The sequence below is a fragment of the Ambystoma mexicanum genome, chromosome 4q, assembly GCF_040938575.1.
Source record: "Ambystoma mexicanum isolate Mex_15411 chromosome 4q, UKY_AmexF1_1, whole genome shotgun sequence".
Lineage (NCBI taxonomy): Eukaryota > Metazoa > Chordata > Amphibia > Caudata > Ambystomatidae > Ambystoma > Ambystoma mexicanum.
The window spans coordinates 623,047,986-623,069,723 of record NC_090928.1 but is presented as its reverse complement, the minus strand read 5'-3'; the positions used below and the strand labels follow the sequence as shown (position 1 = coordinate 623,069,723).

Below are 21,738 nucleotides of genomic sequence, written 5' to 3'. Positions count from 1 at the left end.
TGGACAGGTGAAATGACAGATTACAGTGCAGAATTATTTTTATTCTCCCACTCCAATGGAGTAGTATTGACAGCAGTCCTCGCACAAAAGACTAACATGGGACACACATCATTAGCCTTCTACAGTCAGATCTTTGATCCAGTGATGATAGGTAATTATCCATGTGAACAAGCAATTAAGGCAGCAAGCTGTGCAATTGGGAAATCTTCTAGCTTCACAATGGGTTGCGCAGTAACGTTATATGTTGAGCATACCTTGTTTGAAATTCTTGAAAAGCCTAAAGGCACATTAGCCACACAGAGAGCCTCTGGTTAAGAGGTAATTGTATCAAACACAGTGATCAAAATTGTCAGCTGCAGAGTAGTGAATCCAGCAAAATTCATAGCAGAGCCAGTAGAGGAAGGGGACAACACGCTTTACTGTACACTGAATATCGCGATGAGATACTACACGTTAAAGAAAATGCCCTAGGAGGGGTGACAATCCTCTTCATTGATGGGTCCTCATCAATTGATCAAAGCACAGGTGTAAGGCACACTGGGACTGCAGTGGTACAAGCAAGGTTGAATAGCAACTCTGAGAAAGTGGCAAGTGCGAGGTTGCCATTGCATTTTTTTCGGCACAAGCAGCAGAACTTGTAGCGCTCATTTTGATACTTGAAACGCATGAAGAGGAGGTGATAACGGTGTATGTAATGTCAACAGTACACGCAGAACTCTCACAATGGAAGAGGGGTGGCTTCATTCGCGCAGGCAGCAGGTTAGTGCAACATGCGCCACTATTGGAGAAGCTCATAAATGCACTTCAACTCCCATCGGCCATCACTGTGGTGAAGTGCGCAGCCCACAATAAATGTACAGATTTAATTTCTGGTGGCAAAAAAGCTGCTGATTTAGAAGCCAAAAGGACTGCGTATTTTCCCTGAAATATCTGAATTTTATACTGGATCAAATAAATACACATGAGCACGAAACATGGTAATGAAAGAAGACTTTAATACACTACTCATAGCCCAAATTATTGAACTACAGGGAAGGCCACCACCAGAAGAGCAAGGATTGTGGAAATGAAGGAGGTGCACATTGTCCCCCACAGATGCAATGTGGTGGCAGGACAGCACCGGAAAACCAGTTATGCCCTTGGGATTACTTAAAGTGTTACACCTTTTCGCCGATGGCAGATTAGGCGGCATTGGTCCCTGTGTGGAGCTATGATTTGAGGAAACTCCGATATAGCAAGAGAATCCTATGCCAGCAGTCTAGTTGTTTCACGTTGCCGTCAAGAACACGTGATCAGTCATCTGATCCCTCTTAAAGAACCCGGAACTCCGCTTCAACGCGTCGCTTCTGCTGAATGTGATGCTCCGTAAGTTTGCTACGATTCAGAACCTCAAACCCTATTCTATCGACAGCTAGTCAACTCTCTCTAACACTCCTTTTTGTTATAGAATTGTATCCCGTCTTGGCCTGTTCACTTCCTCTCCTTCGTTCAGTCCAGGGAATCCCCTCCTTTCTTCAAGCAGGGCTCTCCATTTGATATTCCGCTGTAGTCAGAAGCCCCGCCTTTCGGAAGTAAGTCCAATTCCTACATTTGGTCTTTCTTTTCTTTGTTTAGAACCACACTTACCATCCTCCTTGTTTCAGTTGTTACCCTCTTCTTTGGAATACCACTCCTACGACTGCCCGGGAATATCCATTCGAAGGATTTAGCTACAGCCATCTCCAAAGTTAGTTTGGTACTTTCCTCATCTATTTACCCTTCATTCTGCTTTCCGTATACTTACCTGTTAGTCTCGTCCTGTAGGTCTCTTTCCACTCGCCACTTAGAGAAGGGCCATCCTGAGAGACCACCAGTCCTGAAGTCCCTACAAGAAGACTGATTCAAGATCTTCAGGGTTTTCTTCCCCAGAAGGTTTCCCTGGGGTCCGTGTTTCCCCTTACTGATTCTTTTATGTTCGGTACTAGGGGGAACAGGGATTCCGGGGGGATTAATTCTCTTCTGCTGTTGCTGCTCTGAACACATTGGCATCCGATCAGGTTAGTGTTTTCTCTAAATATCCTTTTTGGGAATTGATAACCTCAACGGAGTTACCACTGTTACATAAAGTAGCATTACATCAACTACATCACCCAGCATATATAACACAAGAGTGTCTTGCAGCTTTGATCTCGGAAGGCTGGTTTGTACCCAATCTGGCAGAGCACGTTGCCAACTTCATTGTGAATTGTTTGACTTGTCAGCAGCATACTGCTGAGCACACGTTGCGAAAAGTGAGAGGAGCAATACGCTGTCCTATTGGATCCTTCCAGCATTTGCATGTCGACTATTTGCGTAACGGCTACAGTTGTATGCTAGTAGTCGTATGTCACTTTTCCTGCTGGATCAAAGGCGGTCCATCCGCAAATCCTGATTCCACATGTGCTGCGAAGTTCCTTGTACATGAGGTCTTCCAGAGGTGGGGAGCGTGTGACGTGCTCCGGTCTGACATTGGACCGCATTTTGTAAATGAAGACTTTGAGCACATTACAATTCTGTTGGGTATTAAGCACAAATTCTCTTCCACTTACCACCCACAAGCAAATGGTTTTTGTGAGTGCCTCAATGGCCTCCTAAAGGAACATATTGCCAAACTAAAAGCGACTGTGAAAAAAGGATGGCTCCATTGCCTATACTTAGGCCTATTTGCATTACAAAATCAGCCAGGCTCAGACCACCACCTGACTCCTCACGAGCTGGTGACAGGACGCTGTATGCGTGTACCTCTTGCTCCTCCCACTAGAGCACAAACTGATGCCCATAGTGTTTCAAATGTATTGAGAACTGAAATACATGATTATTTGGCTGCTATGACAGAGAATGTTACTTTTATGTCTTGACAGCTTCGTACATGGCAGGGGAGGTCAAAGAAGACTGAGGAAGACAACAAACAAACTGATATCACAACAGTTTTAAAATAGCTTTCTCTGTATGCAGGTGACATGGTACTTTGCCAGAGCTTCATAAGGCGCTGGCATAAGCCGAGATTTGAAGGACTCTTCATCGTGAAAGAAGTGGCACCAACGGCTGTGAAGGTGCATGGAAGGCAGGCGTGGCTTCACTTCAGTGACAACAAACCCTACAAAGAAGAGACCCCACTGGAACAATACCCTGAATCTGGAGATGAAGAGATGAGACGCAGCCAGACAAGATTGGTCACTAAGACAAACAAGCAATCAGAATTATAAAGAGACAGTGTTCCTTGTTGTTCATATACAGCAACAGAGGAGATGTAGTGGACACTTTTCCTAATCACACCTGCATAAAACAAAGAGTAGCACTCGAGAAGAAAAGTATATACACTAAATGCTTCCTCTCACAGTTATATTTCTTATTGCTTTATCTCATTTAGTGAACACGTATCCTGCTTTAGGAGTGAGAAATAAAACCCTTGTTGTTGTTCTAGTGAACCTTAAAATGTATTTTATTTTTTAAAAGATTTTTCTTGCTGTTTTGATACAATTTTTTCTGTGAACACTGACATTTCTGAAGAAACAAAAGAGACTTTGGGAGGGAAAGGAAAAATGTGACTTTTCAATTTTGTTTCATATTCGCTTTTGGCTCAGAGTCGTAATAATGCACGTGGTTATTTACACAAAGTGGATACGTTGGTAATAATACTTTTAGTAACAAATGTAAATTTTGCATCCTCTATTTAATTATTCCCAATGCATTAAGAGCACTGGCCCTTTTTTTTTTTTTTGTTACTTGACTTTAATCGAAAAGATTTTTACGATTTTTACAAAGACTTTTTTCTTTTCAGACAATTCAACGCCAATTCCATATTTCTTTAGCTGTGTGGACAACAGATGAAGCTCGAACATTGGTCTCGGGTTTGGATCACGTGGACGTTCATCTACTACTAGTCTGATTAAAGGGACATCGATGGCTCAACCCCCTCCAATGCTGTTATTCTTAGTTCAGCCTGTTCGCTCAATGAGTTGGTGATTGTTTCCAAGGCTAGTTCTATTAACTTCACCATTGTAATTGTCCATCTCGTTGTTTCTCCTGAGATTGGCCTATTCCACACAGCCTCTTCGTCTAGAGTGACCGCCGCTTGCAGGCAGGAATGCAGGTATTTATCTCTGTTTTGTCTTGTCTTTGGACATTTTAGCACTAGATGTTTTAGTGTTTCCACTTCCTCTTTGTCTTTACACGCACTGGCCCTTTTGTGTCCAAACCAGTGTACAGAAATATAACCCCCACTACGATGACAAATGAAATGATCACCCAAGAATTCCCTGCAGTTACTACGTGAAAAAAAGACTCAAAAGTAGTATTCTGGATGACTTTGAGCACATGAACGCTTATATGACCAATTCCAAGTTACTAATAATTTGTGGAACCAGCACATGACCCGATTGGGGAAAGACACTTCTGATGAGAGCTGTAATGTATGCTCATTTATCCCCTATGCCATGAGTGTGTCCAGAGTTTTTATAACAACATATATATCAGCACACAGAGCACAGTGTCTAACCCACATAGCACTTTGCACAACTAGCAGACAGTTTCAAGGAAACCGGGCTACCCTATGATGGATATCAAAGGAGACGTTCCTGTATGAAGACAGCTACATAAAAACAAAAGAAAGGATGAAAGACCCCCAGAGGAAAGATAAAGTGCCACAATATATCTTCCATGCCCTGAATCAAAGAGTAGTTAGAGAAACAGACCATAAGCTATTGCAGTGCCTAAATACCGCAATGAAAGAGACCCCAAGGAACTGTGAGAAACTTGAAGGTGTCTCCCTAACTAGTCCCCGGGGTTCTGTCATCCAGTTGGCCTCACTATTAGATCTAGTTCCTGGGGGTGGGCCACGGAGGGAGGATCACCTGGATGGGGGTCCTCGGGGAGTGGGACACCGACCGGTGAGACGCGGTATCCCCCTTCCTTCGACACATTTTCTTTCACCCGATACAAAGGACAAAGGACTAACACCAGAGCTGTTTACCTGACATGTCCCAATACAAGGGTCAGGCAAAGTCAGGCATTTGATCAGAAGCACACACACCTGATGGCCCTTTCCCTTCCCCACAGGGATGGATAAAAGGTGGAGCCAGAGAGCACAGTATAAGCAAGGCGAGCATGGCAGACAGCACAATGAGGCGGCTAATCAGGTGCAGCAGTTCAAGCAAAGGAGAAAGGCGGCAGGAATCGAGAGGGTGCTGAGAGAAGTGACCTTGCCCTTTTTGTCCCAAACCTGTGGAACCTTCATGGAAGAGATACTAAGACCGCAAACAATAGCACAAGTGTCTTGGAGCAGATGTCAATGGTACCCGGGACAAGCCTACGCCGATAATCAGGAGTCAGGGAAGCTCCGAGGACTCGACCAGAGGAGGGAATGTTGAAAGGCAGATGAATACGTCATTCATAGCTATGGCCCCTCCCCCACCACAATATTGCATAAGTGAGAAACGCAATTCACTAAGCAGGCCATATCAGCCTTGTTCCAGGCAGATACGGGAGGAACTGGACCTGATGTAACTAAAGATGGTGAGAATAAGCAAACTCACTGTTAACTGACAAGCACATGCAATAGGCACAAAGAAATTATGCAATCACCATGAAGAAACGCAGCCACTAGGTTAAATATGCATTTGTACACGAAGAATATCACTTGCAACCATAAAGACACAAAGAACATAAAATAAGCAATGTATAAGCTGAAATGCAACACAAATGATATACGTATATAGCTCATTAACATAGAAACGCTGCAGTAATGGGCAGACATCTTTTTAAAAATGAAAGCAGCAACAAGCATTGAAATTAATGAAAGGCCTCGAGGCTTCATGAAACTTGCCTGAATTTACTGAAATACAGACCCATGTGGGGCACTGACAAGTAGCTGTGCAGACCCTTCCAAGGTTACTGAGAAATTAGGGAGCGGTTGAACGGCTCAAAAGAGAACGCGAGATAAAAATTCCCATGGCACAATGCATACTTCTCTAAGATTAATTAAAGAACAACCAGCCTTTGAAGGCCAGTTGCAGAGTAATTATAAGCTAAACCCTTCATAAAGTACGGATTAACTAAGTCTGCAGTGGCCAGAAAAGTAATAACATGCTTACTCATATTAGCTAAACTCTCAGTAAATGCAGGGTGAAATAATTCAGAACATGGTCCCCGACACGTGATCCATAATTCAAGAACAATGTCTATTCATTATCCACAGACACAGACAGGCACCTGCTTCGACTCGCCACACATTCTCAGAAAGGCAGAGCCAAGCAAGGCCAACTACAAAGATGTCATCTGGCTGATGGCCTAGGACTAAGGGACAGTGGGCCTCATTACAGGTCTGGCTGTAACCCTGCCGGTGATACCGGCGGGTTGCCGCCAGACACGAAAAAGATTACTGGCGCCTGGCTTACCGGTAACACCGGGGTATTACAACCCCGGCGGCTGGGAAGTCAGGCGCCGAGAATTCTGTTAATCCCCATTCCCATAGAGTACCATAGGACTCTATGGGAATGGGGAACATGGAAGCACCGGCACCGTTAGAAACGGTGCCAGTGCCTCCGTTACGGTCTGTTCACCATGGCCGCTGTGTCTGGCAGGGTCAGACCTGCCGGGCACAGTGACTCCCGCAAGCAGACCTGTAGTATGCCGGTACAGAAACAATGGTGCCGGTAAGCTTACCGGCACCGTTGTTTCCAGACCGGCATGCTTGTAATGAGGCCCAGTATCTTTTTTAATTGAAAGGAAAACAGTTCCTAGGTCTCTCTTCCCCTACTCCCATTTGGATCATGTGTTGATGACCTGTCAGTTGCCCAAGGGTGGTCAGTAAGATTTCAACCAATTAAAACCACCAATGCCATTACGTATTATTCCAACCAATAGCTTCTTGTAGAGATGACATGTATCCACTATTCTCAATTCAGAAATGGTCTCAGGTGGAGCCATCAGATACGCTATAACTAACGAGAAGACTAACCACTATATATTCGATATGTAGTTAATTCCCTCAACCAATTCCTCCACCCCAGAGGCTTTTGTAACCAAGATTGTAGTATGACGTCAGTAATGACGTATTTTTGATTTTTAAACCATTGTTTTGCATGGAGACCTTTGACACTTTCAGAGCTCCAAGATGTTACTGCTTGTATGCTGACCCTGCTTGATGTGGATTGTTAATAAAGCAGGTTTTTACTTTCACTATGACAATTTCCGTTATTGAGGGCAGGATTTCCAGGCTCCTCCATTCTGCTTAAACTGGGGGTTTCCCCAGACCACGTTTACAATAGATGAAAACACATTGAGGTCTGCACTTGATAGGGTAAATGAGTCCAAGTGTGACAGAGGGAACTTTACAGATTTCTATATAAGAAGGCTATATTTGAAATGTTTTTACAGTTATCTAGGAAAAGGGTATTACACTGGAGGCAAAGCTAGCACAATGGACCAAGGAATTATGTTTTGAACTGAGGGAGAAGACTGATTCCTGGAATGCATTTTGGAAAGTTGCATTTTTCAACTTGGATAGTTCTTTGGGCATTTTTTATTCTTACGCACATATTTTTAAGGTGCTTGCTGGAATTTGCAAGTAGATGTTTCCAGAGGTTTATAGAGGTTTATATCTGCAGTAGAAATACAGGGATGTTTTACTAATTAGCATTATTGCAAGTACAATTTTACTATGTTAAGTTTCAAATAAGTTCACACGTTGCAGATTGTCTTTAGAAGTGAAGAGAGTATGGATGCTAGGGTGGGTGTCAAACTGTAACAATGGTAGCGAGCACTCACCTGCAGATTCGTTTTCCTTGTAATCTTAGTGGTTGTCAGCAAATGCAGCCTTACAGAAATCTGACCACCTGGAAGTAACAGGAGGGTCATGTAATTGAAAGGAAGCAGTCAAGGGAAGAAATCCCTTGGTGTGATGGTCGAAATGCAAAAGCAAAAGTGGTTCCCAGAACTGCAGTACTTAAAATCCAGCAAGTGTTCCTGTTCCGACATAGTAAGTTCATTACGTCCAAAGATTGCTTTTAAGCAGTTCACAAAACCAGGATATGAATCCAATACTGAATTGTTGGTTGTAACAAGAGGGGAGGCCTTGGCTATTGCACTACGGCTAGTGCACTACGTGCAAGATTGGAAATCATGTTACTGACTTTGCTTCTATCAGTCGGGAAGTATTGATGCTTGAAGGTAAACTGCACAATGCATGCATCTAAACGTTCTTTTAACTTTTTGGGGTTCCATCAAATTTACCTCCAGGAAGGGGACCAGGAGGAGCATTCATCTGCAGAAGCCCTTGCGTCACCATTTGTCTTAATGTAGTGTTCTCAGTTTTGAGAGTTTGGACCTCCGTAGCGTGATGAATCCGATGGTCTCATCACTCCTTTCCCGGTGGTGACCACTCCTCATGTGGTCAGAGTATGGCTGCCGCTGCCTGATCATGACCCTGGGGGTGGCTATTTATGAGAGGATCACATGGGCGAGGCAGCCCTCAGATGGAGTCCTGGCATCATTGGATGAGACATGGTATCCTCCTTTTTCTTTTGAAGATAGCCTGCCATGCCTTGATGGCATGTTGTCATGCCTCACCCACCTAGGAATGCGCCTGAAAATACCTTAGCAAACTCCACATATATGTCATCAAGAACTGACTTTACTTTTAATATCACTGAGAACACTTTACTGGATTTTGAATATAAGTTATCAGAAACAGACTACCATTACCACAAGTCCAAGAATACTGGGATGAAAAGGATGAACCAAGTAATGAGGATCACTGGAATCCAACAGCACAAGTTGCGCTCTAGTGGTTGAAGGGACAAACCTGAGACTGGGAAATTTAAACTGACGAAGCAGCTGACAAGCGAATGCTGGCTGAAGAACAATGCTTTTCTCAGTGCTGTCCGAGACACCGTGGGGCTAGAAGGGAGTGGGTGGAGCCAACCGGCTCACTGACACAGTAGCAGGGAGCAGATTGCTGGGGAGAGTATGCAGCGAGGACACCAGAAACAGTTGCAAGGCTTCTGGGCATTCGCCGGTACTTGCAAGCAAACTTAACTTCACGTATTTGCAAGAAAACTTAACTTCACGTAAGCCTGGGAAGACACAGAATAGGCGAGCAGGAGTCACGAGACACAGAGAAGCAGAAAACCAGCAGAAACAGCCAGAGGGAGCAGAGAGCCGTAGGACTGCTGTAGGCTCTCAGCAGAAGAACTAACATATGCCAACAAGAACTGGTGAGTGCACCCGAGGGAAGCGGCGACACCGGGGTGTATAGGCAAAGCTGTCAAAACCAAATAATCATAAATGAAATACATGAGGAAGAACGAGTAAATGAACATCTTATGAAAAGGCCAAACAAAATAAGCATAAGAGATTGTCACGTTTGTGAGTGTATGCAGTACACCTGTGAGAGAAGGCCTAGCAGGATAGTATACTAAGCGGATTCAAGGGAAGATAAAACAAGTATAAGGGACGGTCTAGTTTGTGAGTGTGCACAGAGCACACATGATCAAAACCCTGGTAGAAGCCTATAGCAGGCAGACTAAGAGGTGCAAGAATACAAATTAAAAAAAAAAGCCCTGGCAGGAGAGTATACCAGTTGAATGCAAGTTACAAGTATGTGTACATGAGAAAATCCTGGCATGAAAGTATACCAGGCAGTTGCAAGTGCGGTTATAGGAGAAAGCCCTGGTAGGGAAGTACACCAGGCAAGGACAAGCTGAACATTGTAGATGCAATACATCACTGAACGATGTCCTGAGAAGAATATATCAGGACTAGCAAAGGGCTTTATTAACCCATAGAGAATAGGAGTTAAAACCTGGCAAGGAGGTACACCAGGTCTCCTAACAAGAAACAGAATAACAGACAGGTTGATTTGTGTACCAGTTGTGTTGTTGATCAAGAGAAACTTAAGGAACTGATATTCTTGAATATAAAATAGAGTCAATTGAAATCCAGGGGCAAGGAATCACCCTCTAGAACCAGGAACTGTATCCTTCTCGAACTTTTATGTTGGAGTTACGTATTTCCTTTTTGAACATTTGTACACTACTGAAGGCCAAAGACATTTTCCCTTGTTCACCTTAGAGTTGATTTTTAGATTGTGAGGGCCAGAATACTTTGGAAACAAGACGATTTTGCATTGGACATTCTGACATTGACAGGCCGTTAGTTTTGGTCTTCGGTAGGGAAACACCTCTTACAACATCGAAAGAGAGGTATTTTCCAACCACCTTTTATTTTAATAAAAGTCTTTGATCCAAACTATGAAGACCTTGTGTCCAAATCTCATTCCTGGTTCCTCACAGTAGTTAAACATTGGTCAATGATGAGGTATTCCTTAATTTTATTGGGCGTTGCTAACTGTCAAACTGTAACAATGGGAGGGAGCATTAACCTGCAGATGTGTTTTCTTTGTACACTTAGTGGTTGTTAGCAAATGCTATCGTACAGAAATCTGACCCCAGAGAAGTAACAGGAGTGTCACGTAACTAAAGGAAGCACTCAATGTAAACCCTTGTGTGGCAGAAAACCCTTGGTACGATGGATCGAGATGCAGCAGCAGAAGTGGCTCCCAGAACTGCATGCAGACAATGATGATGGATAATCCAGCCGTGGAAGCAGGGAATGATTATAAGGCAAAGAGAGGCACCAAGAAGAATATGGCATCAAGGAACACGGGAAAGCAGGACACAGGAGGGAATGGAGAAAGAGAGACAGAAGAATGAAGGACAGCAAGGAGCGTTGGTGCTCACCGAAACCATAGCGATGTGCATTTCTTAACTGGACGCCTCTATATAACCTACGAGGAGACAACATTTGGTGTATGACTGCCGTAGAGGGAACAGGCACAATCTTGCAAAAGGCTACAGCGTAGCAAACAGTGCAGTCTGAGGGGAATTACAGGTGCCACCTTGAAAGTAGCAACGTGGCATCTACGCTAACATTGCCACAAGGAACATGGGTGATTCCTTTTCCTGACAGTGGTGGCATTCATGTAGACTCTTACTAATAATGGGACGTGCTTATAGTTTTGGTTGACTGTTTCTGATGAGTATATGTTTCCTTGATGGGAGTATACCTTTGCATATATACATTTTGTGACAAATCCTTAGATGTTGTTACTTCTCCCTGAGGGGGAGCCCCTTCCCATGAGGCTAGGAAGGTGAGGCAGCTATCTGTTAGTCCCCCTGGGGGTGGTAATCAAAGGGAGGATATAATGGGGAGAGACTCCCCCTTTAGGCACAAGGATGGCCATCTGGGGGAAATGCGGTATGACAAACCTCAACCAACACCCGGCACATCTACCCACTCTGTAAACCCTAATCACACATCTAACCGACACATATACCTGTGTAGGGCCATAGGCTTGACTTTTACTGAGACGAGGGAGAGCATGGAATATCCAAGGGAGATTGATGATAGAAGTACTGGGATGAGGCGGAGGTGTAGAGGAATTAAGATCGAAGGACCAAAAACATTGAAGAAGGACTTCAATCCTAATGCCAAACATTGCAAACAAACCGATATAGGAATAGACAAAGGACTTCAAAAATGGATACAACCTACCAGCACGAGACGCAATCCAGCCGGGGAAGTTCAACGAGAAGTTGGCAAGGAAGCCATGGGCAGCCTGCTCCCCATGTCCAGAGGTTGGAGAGGGAAATCCTTGACCCAGTGGCATGGAACAAGTCTGACGCAGAGCTGGAAGCTGAAGGGCTGTGGCGTGACCCGAAAGGGGTGGATTGAATGGTCGCAGAACAATGCTGTGACAATGCTGTGACTGCCATCAACAACCTACAGCAGAGCCACAGAGGTGCGCAAAGAGCTGAAGGAAACAGCCCAAGCCAAGACCTGCAGTCCCATCAGGAACAGTCAAAGAGTTCCCAGAAGAAAGGTAACGGGAGAGAAAGCCTGGGTGGGGACCGGGTTTGACAGAAGTAGTTAACAATAAGAGAGAGAGCCTCAGGAGTCATCTTCCTCAGCACAGTGGTTGGTCGCAGACCACTGATGAAGTTAACAATAAGAGAGAGTGACTCAGGAGACATCTTCCTCGGCACAGTGGTTGGTTGCAAACTACTGCTGAAACTAACAGTAAGAAAGAGTACATTGAAAGTAAGTCAATTTTCTCGTGGCAGGAGAGTGAACCAGGTCTGCCAAAACCAAGCACAGAGAAGTATGGGTCTGGAACCGACCCTCACCCACTAGAAAAGAAGATTACAAACCATCTTCCATGTTGCAGTACTTGACAGGAGAGTGCACCAAGTACTCCTGCGGGAAGAGGAGAAACTGGGGTCTGGGACGCTGACCACAATTGAATCTTTGCTTTGTCTCAAAGGCCAGGGGAAAGGAGTCATTCCCCCTGGTGTTGTGAACTGGTTTGGGGTTGAAAGACCAAGTTACAAATGTTCGAGGGAGAAAATAACCTAAAGTCTTTTCTCCCCTGAACATTTCCGACTTTGCCAAACCCCTGCCCACACCCCCACCCATACCAACAACACGCCCCCACCCACACCCCCCTAGTTACTTTGCCTCGGACTCGCTGGTCCCTGCGACGCCTGTTCCCTTTCACTTCCATGATTGGGAACAGCTCAGCAGGGTCCTTTCCTTTTTTTTTGGGAGAGCTGCGGGGGACACCCCTGCAACTCCCGCTCACAGTATAGTGAGCGGGGTTGTGGGGGACACCCCTGCAGCCTTCTTTTTTGGTTTTTGGGATGACTGCGGGGGACACTCCCGCAACCCCTGCTCACAATATAGTGAGCAAGTGCAGCCCCCAGCACTGAATGCGTGGTTTGGTCAAACTTTTCGGCCGTGCGGACTTTTCAGCCAAATCACACATTCAAACAATTTTTATCGGCCTTTTTGGGTGAACCCTGAAATAAAGCCTGAAATATGCCAGGGAAAGGGAGTCATTCCCCCTGGTGTTGCGAACTGTGTGAGCAAAGTCTGAGAAGGCCCCAAGAAGGGAGTCATTCTCCTGGCAATTGAACCCACAAGAAGGATCAATTCAATAGTCCAAGGGAAGGGGGTCATTCCCCCAGAGATACAAAATATGGAACTTTCTGACACAGTGTCAGAGGATCTGCAACCCTTTTGTTTGTTTGTGAAGTACTAAAACCAGGGGAAAGGAGTCATTCCCCGTGGTGGAGAACTTACCACCAGAACTGTGCGACCCATTTCAGGAGGAGGGAGTCATTCTCCTGGACCAAAAACGTTGGTACAACTGTTTAGTTATAAATGCAGGGGGCATAGATAGGGACATTCTGGCACAGGACGGTGGACTTGTTAAGTTTCTCAGACATCTTGACCGACCCATTAGCACTTTAGTTGAGGCAGAGAAATCCCTCATAAATATAGGGAGGGATAGGTTTACTTTTATTTTCATCTCAAGTAAAAATCTATAGCAATCACTATGCCACCTGTGTGTCAGTCTCCTCCTTCTGCATCCTTACATAGTATATACCAACTGAATGTGTCAGAGCATTTTGAGTTCTAGAGACATTTAAGTCTGTTAATGTTCGTGAGAGATAATCCAGCTAATGTTTTTCTCCTTTGTCTTGTTTTTGTTTTAAAATTGCTCTGACTGCCCAATCAAGAGGCTTTAGACTCAACAACAAACGGACATGAAGTATCTGGAAAGATATGGACCTTGAAGTATCTGGATATATAACCTTTGAAATACTGAGAGGCATTGGACAAACCAATTGGCATAACTTGGTACTCAAAGTGTCCATGGACTATTGGTGGTCTAATTAAAACCATGCAGGGACATTCTTAGATCTACCACAAGAGGGAAGGTTCACCTGAGCGCCAATGTTAGGGCCAAAACAATACTGCTGACCGGCAGTAAATGTGCCATGTGCCCAAGAGCAGAGGGATTGTTTGCCGCAGTGTAGAGATGCTTACCAACTCTCTCTGAATCTGTGTGTTAGGTATAAGTACTACATATTTTTTGCAAAACCTGATAGCCCCAAGCGGGTATTATAAACTGCCTCTGGGATGCAGGTAAAGCACTGGCTAGTGGGGTATGGTTGAAAACCATGTCAATGGTGTGAGAAACCTGAAGGTGTCTCCCTGTCCAAAACTCAAGGAAAACAGGTGGACAGGACACGGCCATCGCTATTGGATCCAGTTCCTGGGGGTGGACCAGTGAGGGAGGAATACCTGGATGGGGGGTCCTTGAGGAGGGGGACACCGATGGGTGAGACACTTTATCCCCCTACCTTTGACACCTTTTCCCCCTCCTCTGACGTAGAACATTCAAAACCACTACCCACCCCCTTTTCCGACAAGAACACTTTTGCACAACACAAAGAACAATGGACTAACACCAGAGCTGCTTACCTGACATGTCCCAATACAAGGGTCAGGAAATGTCAGGCAATCGATCAGAACCACAGGCACCCCACAGCTCTTTCCCTTCCCCACAGGGATAAAAGGTGGAGCAAGAGAGCACAGTACGAGCAAGGCGAGCATGGCAAACAGTATGACGAGATGACTAATCGGGTGCGGCAGTTCAAGTGAAGGAGAAGGGTGGCAGGAATCAAGAGGGTGGCGAGGAGTGAAGTGACCTTTCCCTTTTCGCCCCAGACCCGTGGAATCTTCATCGAAGAGAGCCTAAGATGGCAAACAATAGCACACGTCTTGCAGCAAATATCAATGGTACACAGGGCAAGCCTACGCCGTTAAGCAGGAGCGATGGAAGCTCCCGCGACCGTATTACCGGCCTTGGCTGCAATGAAGAAGAAAAGCCAGGCGGTTCATCACAGCCGGTTAGTCGAAAGGGAAAACCATGTTCAACGAACTTTGAAAGAACTGTAAAGTGTTAAGGGTAGACCAGCTGCAGAGGGAAACCAGCACCACATGGGTGCTAACTCGAGAGACTTTGGTCGAGCCCCATATGAGAGAAACTCCAGATACCAGAAGGCCAGAGGAGAGCCAGCGGAATAGGTCAAAGTGGTCATACTAAGGGTCAAGCAAAATCTGTGTACAATCGAAAGACTTTGATCTACAAGCAGTGTGAACGAAAGGGAGGTGAATACCGCAAGCAATTGTGAATGTGAAGTCAGCAGAAGTGAACCCAACCAAGGGATGCCGACGAGAGGGGCAAAGTCTAAAGTACCAGGAAACAGAGTGTTGACAGACATATGCCCGACAGAGGGATGTCCACTATGAACTGTTTGAAAAGGCATTAAGAAAACACGGGAAGTGAATCCCGCTAAAGAGAAGAAAAGGGTCCAAGACCGAATAAGAGAGATCCAGCTGAGATGTAAGAGAGGTGAAGCCCTCACCCAAGAGGCAGTCAAGAGGGGTCCGAGCCCAGCAGAGGGAGACCCAGGGGTGAAACCATCATCCGAGTGCCGCCAGTCAAGAGGGGTCCGAGCCCGGCAGAGGGAGATCCAGGGGTGAAGCTATCATCCAAACGTCAAGTAAGAAAAGAACTGACAGATAAATTGAGAAACACGATACGTGAAGGGTCAGCGCCCAGAAGAGGTGGATCCAGGGGTAAAACTATCACCCGAAGTGAAACTGTGGAAAACAATTGAGAGGGGTCAGTGCCCAGAAAAGGGGGGCCCATGGGACAACCCATCACCCAACGAACATTGGAAACAAAGTTTAATTTGTTAAAGGAACTTTTGTTTTTGTTAGTTGAACACGTCAGGTCCTCAAAGGCAAAAGGCTTTCAAGTGAAAAGAGATTTGGCCATCGACGGTCCTGATAGCTAAAAGCTCAAGAGTGTGTCCTGAGAGCTGCCATTAGAACTGTTGTCTTGTGCTAGAGAAGCCTGAAACTGTACTGTGCTCCAAACTCCCATCTTACTCCGTGCACAAAAAGTGGGCAAGGGAGGCCCAGGCTACTGTATCTTGACATATTATTTAAGAACACTTCTTTCTTTTCTTGAGAACTATCTCACACCCCTTTTTGTATTAGTTGTGGGGTTTGGCAATATGCTTCTTAGTATAGGCCTTTTATTTTGACACAACGCCACTAGGACGCCCTTATTTTTCATTTGATGGTCGACGCTTGCTCCCATCTCAGATATAGGTTTAGATTAGGCGTTTTCCAACCTGCATGCAGTATTCACTTTTCAATAAACACCCTTGAACTGTGATCACTTGTGTCTGTCTTTCTTGTTGTCACCATGAGTTTCTCACAATGGCCACTTTCAAAGCAGGGACTATTTAGTGTAAGTAGACCGAAATACAAAACAGACTACCAAGTGGTTTTCACTTCATGCCTTGCATACCTTCACTCTTCCCCAGCATGCATCATATCATTAGCAAGTACTTTTTAACAGTCCTAAAAATAGAAATAATGCCACAATAACAAAATATACAACTCTCTGCATTTGGTGGAAAACTGACTATAAGGAAAAAGAAGAGATGCTTTAAATAGGTAATCAACCAGTTTACAATTTACTCACCTACGCTTATGTTTCCATAAAGATCTAAGGCAATTATACCTAATAAAAACAAAAAACAAAAACAATTAACTTCATCACTGTGTATTGAAATTTAAAGTTCTAACGTGCTGATACACTAACTAGATTAAGATCAGCAGCAGCAATCAGTAACATTCAGTAGTAAACAATGAGCAATAAATGCTCAAATACGGATGTCTGGAATGTAAGCCATTTTTTTTAGAATAACTTTATAACGACAGATTCCTTAAACAACTCATCTAGTACTTGCTTAATCATAGAATAAATAACTACCCAAATCACAACACATGATTAGTGACAATATAAATTACTCTATTCCACACAAGCAAAAAACAGCCCCGAACAAACAGGCCTTATGAGTGTGCACATTTTCTTCTCTGTTATGATAATGACAACACGCTGTAGTGGTCTGCAGTGAAGTAGTTGCCCAGGTCAATAATGAGGTGAGAAATATGGTTGTATCCTAAGCAGCAAACTCTTAGAAGCAGTATGGGACAGATACTTAAAATAATTTTAAAAATCAAAAGTCAGAATCACCCCTCAGACAAACAAAAAGCAAAACAAAATGCTGCTGTTCGGTCTGGGTTTAGATCCAAATGGATCCCTTGCTAAGAGGCTAATTTTGAAAAGCAGGAAAACATGAAATTCAAATCCCCAAAGAAAAATAAAAAAATACACAAAACTAATAAAATAGTACAACAGATGATCAACTTAAACCCAGGACTGCATACGGTCAGGTATTTATACATACCCAAAGAGGTATTGCATTTGTACAAACTCACTGTAACTATGTAGGAAAGCAAAGCACTACTGCAAGTCTATGTTGAGCACCAAGATATCAACTATTGTTTCGGTGTAATCTAGCCAAATACAGTGTCAGCAAACCAGGCTTGTGTGGCCACCAGGGTAGCACCCGCAGAGCGAAGTACCTGCCCCAAAGGCTAATGGCCAGTATAAAAAGGCACCTCCTGTAGGTGAGAACATGGAAAGAGGTGGAAAGTTCTGTCTCAACCCCCAGCTGCAAGGAAAGAAAAGGAATGGGTTAATAGTTGGGACACCAGACCCCACAGAAGGTATCAGACACACAGAAATTGTGAGATTACCTAGTTGTATTGCAAGGAATGTCAGGAACATAGGGTGGGCAAAAAACGTCTGGAGGTGCATCAGCAGTGGTGGAAATGATGGTCAGAAGGTATCCATAAGGTCTCTGTGCAGACAGGAAAAGGCAGACAGCATGTGGTTGGCGGTCGCAGGCTCAACACCCGTTGCAGTGTTCCAAAATCAAGTTAACATGGAAGCCAAATTCCAACAAACCCAGATACAATGTGGATCGATTGGAACAACAGGATAATATGGGTAAATGGGAAAGGGCAAGCCCAAGATAGAGCAACTCGAGGCAAGGTCACCAACCAAGCAAACAAGGAGAGGATAAGGGGGTTAAGGAAAGTGGGTGTTGTGGTTTATTACGCGGCCACACTCAACTCAGGGAGTTCCTTTCCCCCCAATGAATGTGGCGCACAACAAATCACTATGATTTTGATTCAGGTTCTATTTGGTAAGGCCTCCAACCGTCTCGCACCCAAACCCAAAAATAACTCAGTGCTACAATGGACTAGGAACCAGGCCGGTGTGTAGTATGTATATAGATGTATTAATTGACAAACAGACTAACATCAGCCACCAATGCCGTGGCAACACAAGAACAAAACTGACTTCTGTAATGGAACCAACACAGAGATAATTCCCCATAGCTTTCTTTTCAAATCACCCACCAATACAGAAAAAGAACAATTCAAGATACAGTGATTGCTGATTTGGTTATAATACTTTTCTCCCAGCAACCCCCACCCTCCAAACATCAATTAGGCTTGGCCCCTCTGAATTGAAGGCCAGTGGCAGAGAGTGGGAACACAATGGGAAAGTTGTTTTGGGATTCTGTTAAAATGCACTCTTTGTGAAAAGGGATTCAAGGGGAAAATCATTTTTTTCTTACTTTTTACCACAAATGCAATATGAGGGAAAGAAAAGAAATGGGAACATTTATTTTGCCACACCGAAATAAAAAGAACAGGCAGGGCTTTGTGGCTTGGGCCAGAGCACAATGGGAACAAAGGGGCAATTTGGAAACAGGGTTTTGGGATTAATTCTTTTGGCAAATCTTTATGTCTATACTGGCTCAAAACACACTGGGAAGAGCTTGTTAGTTTCGAATGCCAACAAAACACATCCCATGATTTCTATAGGGGAATTAATTGTTTACTTTAATTAAATAAGGATCTACACAGACAAACAGGATATTTTGCTAAGGGGAAATAACTAAAACAATGCTTGAAAATGCAGGGCCTACACATTCTGTGGCTTTGGGGATAGTTTTACTTACAGGAGAGACCTTGTAATGGACATAAGGGAACAGCAGGGCACCACTGGGACAGCAAGGGTATCAGTCCAGTATAGTCCTCTTTGGCTTCTCCAAGGGGTCCCAGTCAGCTTCTATGTTTCCTGGTCCCGGTCTCCAATGCAAGATTTGGGGCCTCAGTGCCTGGAAGTTTTTAGCAAGAGTTCAGCAGCAGGTTACCTCCCGGAATAAGTGGAAAAAGCCCAGTTCTAACGCAAACTGGTCTACTTATAAGGCAAATGACATCACTAACTTGTCATGATTCCTGCAAAAGGGATTGGTTGGTTTCTCTACCCACCGCCCACCTGTGTGCTAATAGCACAAGGAGATGAGGGGTGTGAGTTAGGAAAGCTGTGGGAGGAAAGCTTTGTCATCCCAAACTGACATGTGGGCTCGGCCTGTTCAACATGGCAAGTACTCTAATTTTTCAAATCTTTACATGTATGGATACATTTTTAAGAACTACATTTTAAGGCAAATCAGATGATGCTAGTCTGAAGTCGGCATGCCCTTCCCATGCAGAGATATGTTTTTTCTTCATTTACTCAGGAGCCGTATCAGTGAAGAATATGCCACTTGATAGTTCCCATGTTAATTTTGATCTTCACCCTTGCACCAACTTTCAAATCTCTCGGAATCAAGGGAAGGCCTAAATTACATTTTTATTAATAACTTTAGTTATGTTTATGACACCAAATTGTCACGCCGTTACGGCGCTGGTCTCTTTGGCAGCGCCGCCGATTGTGCGGAGTAATACGCTCCAACCTGTCCAACCTGTCCAAGATGGCCGTGGATGTCCGTACCGTAACTGCAGACAACGGGATAGACTATGCACTCTCCCCAGAGACGCAGATGGCTGTTCACGTGATCCCATTTAGGGAAGGAAGTAGGACTACCCACCGCGTCGCTACTGCTGATTTCAGCGCTCCGTAAGTTTTGCTACTAGGTTGCCCTTCACTGACTTATGTGAATCCTTGTTTCCGTAAACCTCTGCTTATTTACTCTCCTTTCAATCCAGACTCTCCTCTTCTCTCTCGTCTTGGTTTCGCACAGAGTCCCGTATTTCCTCGGCAAGTCTCCCGCTCCCAACATCCACTTTTACTGGTCGCACTCTCGACATTCCCATCCAAAGTAAGTTAGCATCCTTCCTAATACCCGCTCTCTGCACCACTTTCCCTATTTTACTCTGGCAGAAAATCTCTCTCTTTTCTCTAAGAGTGGGCTGGTACTACATTTCTGGACCTAAATACTAGAAACCGGTGTTCCCGATCACCTTACAACCCTCAGTAGAGCCATCAATCCTCCTCCAGTAAGTGTCAGACTACTGCTCCTCCTGCAATATTTCAGTCTTATCCTCACTGTTAAATTCTTACCTGTCTTGTGTCTAACTCCCAGACTTCATCTTTGATACGAGTGCCAGTTACTCCGAAGACCTCTACTTACCTCAAGACCTTGTCCCGATTACCCGTGAGCAACATCGTCCAGGATTTTCTTCCCCAGAAGGTTTCCGTGGGGGGTTTTGCTCCTTCCCACCCTGGCATATTATCATTTCCGGAGAGGGGAGAGTAGAGCTATACGGGGGAACTTTCATTTCAGCATTTGCATCCTTCATGGGAAGATGCTGTCAGATCAGGTTAGTGACACTTTTGAGATTGAATGTTGTTACTAAGTTAACCAGACTATAACAGATAGCAATGCCAGTTAAACAACTTAGGAACTACACTTGAGCTTCCAGCATTTCCCATGGAGCAACAAATGCAGCAGCTCATGGCTGCGATGCAAGCCATGTCTATCGAGGTACAGTCTCTTAAACAAGACAATGCCCAACTTAAGCAACAGGTCGCTAGAGCTTTCTCCGAGACCCCTCCAGCCACTTTACAAATGGGTAAATTTGATGGGGATCCCCACAAGTTGAAGGAATTTCTGGATATCTGTACCGTCCAGTTTACCTTCAAGTCTCGGTTTTTTCCCACGGACAAAGACAAGGTGGGGTTCTTAATCTCTCACTTGACCGGTCCTGCATTAGCCTGGGCCACCCCGTTGGTCACCTCTGGCAATGCCATTCTCGATTCTTATCCAGTCTTTACTAATAGTCTAAAGTTAATGTTTAGCCGACAAGAAGTCACGGTTACCACTCAGGAAAGACTACTTGATTTAAAACAGGGATCTAAAGACCTTATGTCCTACATCACTCAATTTAAACAATTATCCGCCGAGACGGGATGGCCTGATGATGGTCTTCTCACGCTCTTCCGTCGAGGACTGTCTGAGGATCTTAAAGATGAAGTTGCTAAAGTTCCTCGCCCAGCCAATCTGGCAAATATGATTACGCTCACAATGCAGATAGACTGTCGTCTGCACGAACGCTCTTATGAAAAGAGGAAGGGAAAGAGTGTCCAGTCAATGCCAGAATATCATCCTCCTAATAACAAGCCTTCATCAGGGGACGAACCGATGCAAATCGGATCGGTTCGAGCCCCTCTTTCTGGTGTTGAGAGAGAAAGACAAAAGACCCTTGGCCTATGCATGTATTGTGGGTCCTCTTCACACATTCTACGTGATTGCCCCTTAGTCCCACCTCGTCGTGCACCAATCTCGGTGCAGGGAAATGCCAAGGTCCTGCCGTAAAGGGGAAGATGGCAGGATTACAGACATTGGATTGCCCACAAAAATTTTGATTATCTTTAGAACCACCCTCTGATAACCAGACTATGATAGTTCTCTCCCTGACCATATTATTACCAGACAGGACATTAAGGGGTATACCTGCTTTGGTTGATTGCGGGGCAGCAGGGAACTTTTTGGACGATCGGTGGGCTGCGGAAAGAGGTATAGCTAGAGAGACTAAATCTTCGACCACTTCTATTGAAGGGGTAGATGGTAATCCTTTAAGCTCGGG

The 21,738-nt window shown here is 44.6% G+C and overlaps 1 protein-coding gene across 2 annotated transcripts in view; it reads right to left on the bottom strand.

Moving 5' to 3' along the window:
* LOC138467869 (N(4)-(Beta-N-acetylglucosaminyl)-L-asparaginase-like) overlaps positions 1 to 21,738 on the bottom strand; it is a 601,150-nt gene that overhangs the window by 291,163 nt on the left and 288,249 nt on the right. For both annotated transcript variants that reach the window (XM_069608161.1, XM_069608162.1), the window contains exon 5: positions 16,427 to 16,465. In XM_069608161.1, coding sequence (XP_069464262.1) covers positions 16,427 to 16,465 — 39 coding nt within the window. The remainder of the gene's footprint in view (positions 1 to 16,426; positions 16,466 to 21,738) is intronic.